Source organism: Oryx dammah, unplaced genomic scaffold (genome assembly GCF_014754425.2).
Source record: "Oryx dammah isolate SB20612 unplaced genomic scaffold, SCBI_Odam_1.1 HiC_scaffold_24, whole genome shotgun sequence".
Lineage (NCBI taxonomy): Eukaryota > Metazoa > Chordata > Mammalia > Artiodactyla > Bovidae > Oryx > Oryx dammah.
Window position 1 is genome coordinate 28,553,299 of NW_024070208.1, and position 9,976 is coordinate 28,563,274.

Sequence of the window (9,976 nt, forward strand, 5' to 3'; positions counted from 1 at the left end):
ATTGTGAAATGATTACCGCAATAGGTTTAGTTAACATCCATCAACTCATGTAAATACAATAAGAAGAAACAAATTTCTCTCTTTGTAGTGAGAAATCCTAGAATTTACTCTCTTAACAACTTTCCTATGAATCATATAGCAATGTTAACCATAGTTACTGTGTTACTATGTTAAATCCCCAATGTTTACTTATTGAATAACTGTAAGTTTGTACCTTTTGACCACTTTCCTCCAATTCTGCCCAACTCCATTCCCCACCTCTGGTAACCACAAATCTAACCTCTTCTTCTATGAGTTTCTCTTGTTCATTTTGTGTTAGATTCCACATATAAGTGAGATCATACAGTATTTGTCTTTCCTTGTCTGACTGATTTCAATTACCATAAAGTCTTAAAGGTTCATCCATGTTGTCAGAAATGGTAGAATTTCCTCATTTTTTATGACTGAATAATAGTCCATTGTATATGCCACAACTTCTTTATCCATTCATCTATTGATGGGCACTTGTTGCGATGTAATGCTTCTGTGAACATGGGGTACAGATATCTCTTTGAATTAGTGTTTTTATTTCCTTTGGATATATTCCCAGAAGTGGAATTGCTGGATCACACGATATTTCTATTTTTAACTTTTTGAAGGGCCTCCATGCTATTTTGTATTGTGGCTGCAGTACAGAAAATTCTGAAGCTTCTCTTTGTTTCAGTTGCCTTTTTGAGATGGGAGTAAAACTGGCATTTGCCTTATTACATATGGTTGTTATGAAGAAGATTAGGTAAGTTTGCACATTTAAAGGAATTAAATAATCTTAATACAGAGTAAGTGTGCATTAAATAGCTTTTTTTTTTTTTTTTAAAGAAAAAAACAGTTTTCAAAATAGCATTGTGGACCTTAGAATTCTTGGTGGCATAAGGAGCTCTAAACATTTTTGTGATGAACTATATATAGGAACCCATTTCCTTAGTTTAGAGTTCTTCCTTGTGCAGTAGAGAACTGTTTAAAGGGACAGTGGCTGCACATGAAGTGCATTCAGCTCCACCGAGTCACAAGGCCTGGAGTGAATCTTAAGTCCATTTAGTCCAATAAATAAAGCAACAACAAACTCAACTCATTCTTTTCCTCTTTGCCCTACAACAAGATGGTGCGTGTTTGGACGAAGACAGTGGAGTTTGTTTTCAGAACAGCAGACCTGTCTGCAGTGTGTATTTTACAACTGACTGCACCTTAGACTTCAACTAGACCTTTCATTGGCGTCTGATAGAACTGACCATAAAGGAGAGTTACTGCCAAAGTTGCCATTCTTTACTCCACCTCCTTTTTATAGAAACCCCATCTTAACTGCTTCTCAGAATTTGCTGTCCTTAGTGTTCTTTTTTATATTAAAATTTTTTTTTAAATTGAAGAATAGTTGATTTACAATCTTAATGTTCTTTCCAAACCAACATCAAGGAATATGTAAACAAAGGCAGCAGCAATTAGTTAACAAAGAATGAGGTAATCAGGGGTCTTGCCTATTGAAAATTGCCCAGCAACATGGGATGGAATAAATCAGGCCAGAGGCTGGGGTAGTTTTAATAAGCTCTTTTGTCCAACGCCCAACCAATTTGACTGATTTATCTTTTCCTCATTATCTTTCTCTACTTCAGTGTTTGTTTGCTTGTCTAATTGTTTATTTTCCATTCCTCTTCCTGGCATTTTTTTCCCTCAGCTATGTCTGTTGTCCTTCCCCCACTACATTTTACTCTCTCCATCTGTACATTGTGGAAGAGAAGATAACCAAACCTTTATATTTTAAATTGGAACATTTCCTAAGTCCTCTGTTTTTTCCTCAAGATTTAAGATTGCTTTTAATTAAGGGGCACTGTGAACTTTTGGTGTGCTTGATGAGATCACCACTGCTTGTTTGGGTAGAAAAAGTTTTCACTTGAAACTGTCCCTGGCATTGCAGGATAGTTAACAGCCCTGACCACAGTGCCAAGTGCCAGTGACCCAAAAATGCCTTCCCACATTTCCACACACCCCACAGAGCAGTGGTGGAGCCTCTGATTTAGAACTACTGCTTACTAACCTACTAGAAGCATATCATCTCAATACGGAATGTGGCTGCTCATCATCTGCCGTTCTTTACAATTTGATGGAGTGTCTTAGTTGCCAAAGTTTTTATGACTAGAGAAAATCTACTTGAGCCATTAAAGCTGTGTCATTTAGACTATATCTGTCACTTTTCAAAATTCAAGATGTTGGGAAAAGTAAGTTGTTTATTGGTGCTTTGCAGTGCTTAATCACTCAGTCATGTCTGATTCTTTGTGACCCCATGGACTGTAGCCCACCAAGCTCCTCTGTCCGTGGGGATTCTCCAGGCAAGAATACTGAAGTGAGATGCCATGCCCTTCTCCGGGGGATCTTCCTTACCCAGGGATCGAACCCAGGTCTCCCTCGTTGGAGGCTGATTCTTTACCATCTGAGTTACCAGGGAAGTTATATATACTTCATATATATATATATATATATACACACTCCATATATATATATACCCTTCATGTATATATATATGTATGTTTCATATATATATGTATACTTCATATATATGTATATTGAGTATCTTAAGGAAAACATTAGATTTTCATAAAGTTATTTGTTTATGAAATGAGTCGTAACTTTCTCAAAGGGTATTCATTTTTACTTTAGAGGATTAAAGTTTATAGCTCAGTCAGTAAAGAACCTGCTTGCAGAGCAGGAGACCCGGGTTTGATCCCTGGGTCGGGACGATCCCCTGGAGAAAGAAATGGCAACCCACTCCAGTATTCTTGCCTGGAAAAGCCTATGGACAGAGGAGCCTGATGGGCTACAGTCCATGGGGTTGCAATAGTTGGACATGACTTAGTGACTAAACCACCACCATAGTACAAAGTGCACACATTTTAGAGTCTCTTGTACTAATGATTTGTAAATCTGCACATTGAGTATAATGTTTTAGTTTATATTGTTATACAAGTAATTAAGTTATAATTTTCTTTTTTATATTTCAGAGAAAGAGATTTGAAGAAAACTGGGCACAGGTTCAGCAAAGCCAGGAAGAGAAACAGAAAAAGAAGTAAAAAGCAGAACAGTCATAATAAAATCATGGAGGAAAACTCATTTGAAACCTTAAATTATCTTACACCAGGAATTCAGGACCCATCTCAGAGTGAAGAGGAAGACTTAGAAGAGACCAAAAAGGAATCAGAGTGTTCCTTAACTGTTGGTCTGAGAAATGAAGTGGGAGATTTTGTGAATGTCCATAAGGATAAAAGACAGGAAGACATAAATTCTGAAAACAGTTTGCCAGATGTTATGTCTGTAGAGTTGGACAGTCCACCGAAAAATTACTTCCCTAAAGATAATGATGACTTATTTCTAAGTTTGTCATTGATGCCAAATGAAAGTTTTGTTTCTTGTCCAACAGTGATTCAAAATCTTTCCTATGTAGCAAGTGATGACTGTTCTGTCACAGAGGTAGAGAAGCGTATTGAAAATAGGAATATCATGACGTTGGACACCCAGGACAAATTTGTTGAAGCCCCATGCTCATTGATGCAGAAGGGAAAGATGGTAGATGAGAGTCTCCTGAATGAAACAAGTCCGTGCCATCAGTATACATCCAGAACATCAGATAAAGTTTTAAAAAAGGAACAAGCAGTAAATACAACTAAAAACAATAATTGGGCTTTTTTCTCAAATGATTTGTCTGATGGTGATTTACAGTTGGGCTCTGATAGACAACCCTATTCTGGTAGCTGGCCTGAGGGGCCTCATAAGTTTATATGTGAACAGAGACCAAAGAAAAAGAGACGGCAAAAGCTGGCACCTCCTGACAGCAGGGGGCAGTTGATCAAATTGATCTCCACTTCGGAAGGGCCAGGAGACAGTCCAGAGACATTGATAGGAGAGAAGCTATCGATAGAAAATGAAGACTTGTCATCTCCAACTGAGAATATAGATTCAGTCATAGAAACAGAGACAAATATCTTTCAAAGCCACTTCTTTAAACTGGATATCCTGAAGAGTACCTTACATTCAACAGAGAATAAAAAGAGGAGGCAGAAAAGGATTTTCAGTTTGGCACCAAACTTTAACTTACTAGAACAGAGTCATACCAATGTAAAAGAAATGGGGAAATGTGACTTGTTAACAGAAAGCCATGGACTAAAAATTATTTTGGAAGAAGAAAAAGATGAAGTTTCAGAAATAAATAATGAAGAGAATAAGCAACACATTATGACCTTCGATTATCATCCATCATGGTTTTACTTTGACATTTACTTTGACATTGTCAAAGATTCTCTTCTAAATGTTGGTGGACAATTTTATTCTCATTACCTGCTATTTAACAGAGTAAGGCATTCTGTGTATTTTTACAGGAACCCCATTCCTTCTCTTATGCTACAGTATCCATCTAGCTTTTGGAAGATATCTTTTTCAGGCAAGAAAGTGTTTTCGACTTTCAACTCTCAGAGGAGAGTAGATGATAAACTAAATGATGTAAGGTTTACTTCTTCAGAAATTTTAAGTAGCCAGCCTGATACTTTGTACTCTTTTGGTGTCACCTCTGATCTTCACTCCTTAAATGAAAGTTTTGTTGAAAAGCTAAAGACATGGGAAGAACCTAGGCCTTTACCATTCCTACAAACTCAGGATAACCAAGATTTAACAAGCCCTGACTACTTTGATTCTCTTGAGCTACCATTATCACAGGAGTTTGCCTTTCAACTAGTAAAGCTTTTTGGATCTCCTGGAGTTCCAGTGGGTAAATTGAGTTTATTTGGTACAAATTAAAAGTCCAATTTAATATATATGAGTAATTTTTGAGGTGTTTCTACCTTGTGTTAATGATTTCTTGCAGTTAACTGATCTTGCGATGCTTTTCAGAGATGGAAGTGGAAGATGTATAGCAAAGGGTGCTTGATGGAGTCAAGCCCCAACTCCCACCACCAGGATGACCAGTAGTCCGAAATGTCTTTGAGCATGTTGAATACTTGGACTCTCAATTTAAACAGATAGTAGGAAGAATGAAGAATGAGACAGGCTAACAGTGATTGGTAACAAATAGAGATGGACTGCTTTATTTTTGGAAAAATCTTTGTGCTTTCTACATTTCCCTTGTTTATCATATGACCCTTTCTCATTCACAGTTGGGCTTATAGATATGAGAATAGTAAAACGATGGACAATGAAAATTAAGTGATGAAAAAATACCTGAAATCAGTTTAATTTTTAAAGACTGTCTTAAGATGGGTACTGAAAAGAAGGTTAGGAAGGAGTCTGACTGATTGACTTTTTTAAGTATTATAAGTAATATTATTATAACATTATAGGTAAATATTCTAAGTAAATTTCCTCTAAATAATATGCCTACTTAAGATACTGAATATCTTAAAAAGTGAATGAAGAACATATCCCAATTTTTCCTTGTCTGTAAGTCAGTTGCACATGTTAATGATTTCATGCAATTATATGTCCCCTTCCTTGGGGACAGAAGCTGTAAGAGCCAAGAAGTAAAGCTCCAGTCCCTGCATCCAATATCTTCCTGATGGTCTTTTTCTTCTGCACCTACCATTGAGCCTGGGATTCTCTCACACTTTAACTTCCAGTGGTTTTTACTTTGCTCTTGAACTTCTGCTGTTTTCCACATATTTGGTTAATTGAGCTCAGACCCAAGATTGGTTAAATCTCAGAGTCTGAGGACTCAAAATTATCAACCTGTTCTGGTGTCATTCTTACCATTTTTGTAAACTTCGTGAATAACCACATCGTTACTGTTTGCTGCCATTTTCTATCTTCCTAGAGGCACCAAAGAAACATACCAATTTTAAAAGTTAAACTGCATTTGCTTTTAAGCCAGGAATCTTATTCCAAAGTTCATATTCTGAAATTATGCAAAATTCTTTGTGTCGTTTTGTGCCATTTTTCTGGGAGAAAGTCCTTAGTTTTTATCAGGTTCTCAGGGATGTCTGTGACCCCAAAATGTTAATAATCACTGCCTTAGATCAACACCAGAAGGCATGAAGGCACTAGTGGGAAAAGATTCTAAACCTCCTCCCCTGAATGCAGAATACCATCATAATCAACAGTAATGATCCAGCATCCATTAATTAAGCTTTGGAAAGCTTTTTAGAGGAAATAGACCTCATTCATCAAGTAGCTTACCTTCTAAATGGGGAGACAAGACTAACACAAAACAAAATTATTGTGCATAGAAAATATAAATGATAAACTTACGAATATTTTATGAGTGAGGTTAGCTGTGCCAAAGAGATTGTAGAAGAGAATATGGGGTTGTGGTTTTGTCTGGGATGACTCCAAATGGGAGTGAATTGTAAACTGTGCTTATATCATACAAATGTGACTTAAAAACAGAGGGAAAGAATTTTACGTTTGGAAATAGTGTATGCTTGAAAAATTCCTGCCTGGCTAATCCCATGGACAGAGGAGCCTGTCAGGCTGCAGTTGATGAGGTCGCAGAAATAGGACCTCTTTGTGAAATGAGGTCTGAGCATGAGCACAAGATGCTTAAAAAGAAAAGAGAAAACTCTAAATGGAGGCTGTAAACCAATTCGTTTATAGCCGAAGGTCGAAGAAGCAAAGCTCTGGCGTTATCTATGGCCTTGTCAATAAGACAGGGAACTTGAATTCTATTATTAGGAAGTCTGTAGAAACTGTGGTGTTGGAGAAGACTCTTGAGAGTCCCATCGACTGCAAGGAGATCCAACCAGTCCATTCTAAAGGAGATCAGTCCTGGGTGTTCTTTAGAAGGAATGATGCATTGGAAAAGACTGATGCTGGGAGGGATTGGGGGCAGGAGGAAAAGGGGACAACAGAGGATGAGATGGCTGGTTGGTATCGCCAAGTCGATGGATGTGAGTTTGAGTGAACTCCGAGAGTTGGTGATGGACAGGGAGGCCTGGCGTGCTGCAATTCATGGGGTCGCAAAGAGTCGGACACGACTGAGTGAACTGAACTGAGACACAGTAGGATTATATGGTAACCATATATAGACCTGAAGAAACCAAGCTACTCATGTTGCTAGGGATGTGCAAGTATAGGAAGAATATCTTATATGGTTTAATTTGTCTGATTTGTTTAGATCAATGTGTGGACTTGCTTATGAGTATCTTAATTGTGAGGATTTTTTCTCCCATACACTCTTATGTGGAAGGAGCAATTTGCAAGAAGACTAAACTTGCTGTGCTTGCAATATTCTATACAATGTCTCAGGAAAGGATGCCTACCTAAATTTTATGCCCTGTGACAGTACCACTTGAAGCTGCTGATGTGTATATATTTGTATTTACACGAGAATATGAACTAAGATATACATCACTTTACATACATACATAAGCATTTTTATTGAGTCTGGGTAGCATTTGCCAATAGGAATCTGAGACAAACTAATTCCTGCTTTAGCTGTCACTGAAATAGCTTTAGAACCAGGCTTTTATCATTATGGAGGTCTAGATATCATGTTTGCATATCTTCATATTCAGGGTAAAAATATGTGTGACAGAGATGAAATTTGTTCTCTTCCCCCCCCCCCACCCCCAGAATCTTTGTTGCCAGAAGACTGTGTGGTTCCCCTCGACTGGAAGACACTGAAGATGATCTACCTACAGTGGAAGACGTCAGTAGAGGTATATTTTTATGCTTTCAAAGATCTTCTCTAACTGGTTTCTCTTTTTTTATTATTAATTTTTAATGCAATTTTAAAAAGTTACTTTCCATTTATAGTTATTAGAAAATACTGGCTATACTCCTTGTGTTGTATACTACATTCTTTTTAAAATAATTTTACTTATGTATTTATTTTTGGCTGCTCTGGGTCTTTGTTGCTGCACGTGGACTTTTCAGTTGCGCAGAGCAGGGCCCACTTTCAGGTTTCATTGTGTGGGTTCTCATTGCCATGGCTTCTCTTGTTTCAGAGCCTATAGGCTCTAGAGCACAGGCTCAGTAGTTGTGACACACAGGCTTAGCTGCTCTGCAGCATGTGGAATCTTCCTGGTCCAGGGGCCCAAGCCCATGTCTCCTGCATTGGCAGATGGATTTCCAACCACTGGACCACCAGGGGAGTCTGTATGATAAATTCTTGAGCTTATCTTACACCCAGTAGTTTGTACCTCCCACTTTTCCACCCTTATATTGCCCCTGCCTCCCATAACCACTAGTTTTTTCTCTGTATCTGAATCTGCTTCTTTTTTGTTTTATTAATTAGTTTGTTGTATTTTTAGGTTTCACATATGATGTTTATAGTATTTGTCTTTTCCTGTCTGATTTATTTCACTTAGCATAATGCCCTGTAACTGGTTTCTTAAAAAAAAAAGAAATCCTGTTCATCAAATGTAACATGAAGAGCTACATCCCTTGTATTAAATTAGAGAAAGGATGTATGTGAATGGTTGGATAACCTATGCATGTTTCTTTCAATTAGTCCCAGAAAGTTGCATTTAACTCCCTAACGTTGTTGTAGTGTAGGCTGGTATAAGGGTCAACTGTGGGTGACTGAGGTGCCTGTTTTAGGAGAGTCATTTATTTTTTTTTTTTACATCTTTTTCTTCTGTCCACCCCTCAATCTTGTTATAATAGAGTAACAGCTACAAATTAGATTCATATTTACTTAACTTGGAAGCACCTCATTATTGGTACTATGGTGGTCCATGATGGTTCTGACAGGCTATTAATTTCCCAGGCAGCTGGAGGAGGACTGGCTGAGAAGGTTAGAAAGGTAACGGAGACTCTGGAAAAGCCAGTCCTCTGTATCATGTAATGAGGAGAGGCTGGAATTCTGTTTATGTTAGTTGGTAGTTACTTAAATGTGCCCAAGGGCCATGCTGCTGCTGCTGCTGCTGCTGCGTCGCTTCAGTCATGTCCGACTCTGTGCGACCCCATAGACGGCAGCCCACGAGGCTCCCTCATCCCTGGGATTCTCCAGGCAAGAACACTGGAGTGGGTTGCCATGTCCTTCTCCAATGCATGAAAGTGAAAAGTGAAAGTGAAGTCGCTCAGTCGTGTCCGACTCTTAGCCACCCCATGGACTGCAGCCTATGCTAGAGGTACATTTTGAAATAAATAATAAAATCAAGGTTTAGGGAACTATTATAGAATTATATGTTCAGGATAGTAGGTATTTCTTATCTTTTCATGTAAACACAGCTGTGGGAAAAGTAGATTCATTTGTGTGCTCAGGTAGTAAAACCAAATACATTTAAAAATATTTCTTATTTCTCCTCATTTGCATGGAGACCTTGTTGCTACCTAAATACATACACACACATAGGCAAACACATGGATACTTTAAATGTTTAAACTGACATTTGTGTTTATTAGGTTTCTTTCTCATTTGGGGAGTGTTCCTAGTGAGTTAAATGATGGTGTAAAACTTAACCCCAGTGCCCTATATTAATCATTATTATTATATGTATTTTAATTATAATTTCTAGAAAAGACAGAAGAAGATTGGTTAAAAAAATGAGAATTCCTTGAACTGTAAGTACAACTTATTCTGGAGACCTGTATATGATCAGAAGGAAATGGATGTTGACATTATTTGGTTGTAATAGCTCATATGTACAATTGAAGAGTAAATATAAAAAAATGTAGTCTGTTACCATAGCAACCCTGTGTGCTGTTGCACATGTGATGTTTTTATTTCCTTTAAACGTAGATCTCTTTGTGAAATACAACAAAGCTTAGATTGTTGCTACCATATTTATTTTCCAACTTTATTTGTTAGAATATATTTTAGAGTATTCTGTCAATACTCAGTTTATGATGAATTCTCTTCCCTACCTCCACCCCCCCAGATTGATATATGATGAGGACTGGGAATTAGGGATATAGATTATATTTAAATATTAAAAGATTCTCTAGGAAGAGGTAAAATATGTAGACAAATGCATGTTATATTTTAAACTTGACACAAACTGACATTAAAATAAACACATTGCAC

General features: G+C 37.5%; 1 protein-coding gene across 9 annotated transcripts in view; it reads left to right on the forward strand.

Moving 5' to 3' along the window:
- N4BP2L2 (NEDD4 binding protein 2 like 2) overlaps window positions 1–9,976 on the forward strand; it is a 69,116-nt gene that overhangs the window by 57,432 nt on the left and 1,708 nt on the right. For all 9 annotated transcript variants that reach the window (XM_040267119.1, XM_040267110.1, XM_040267115.1 and 6 more), the window contains 3 exons: window positions 3,027–4,783; window positions 7,579–7,664; window positions 9,468–9,513. In XM_040267119.1, the coding sequence (XP_040123053.1) occupies window positions 3,027–4,783; window positions 7,579–7,664; window positions 9,468–9,491 (1,867 nt within the window). In that variant the 3' untranslated portion in view covers window positions 9,492–9,513. The remainder of the gene's footprint in view (window positions 1–3,026; window positions 4,784–7,578; window positions 7,665–9,467; window positions 9,514–9,976) is intronic.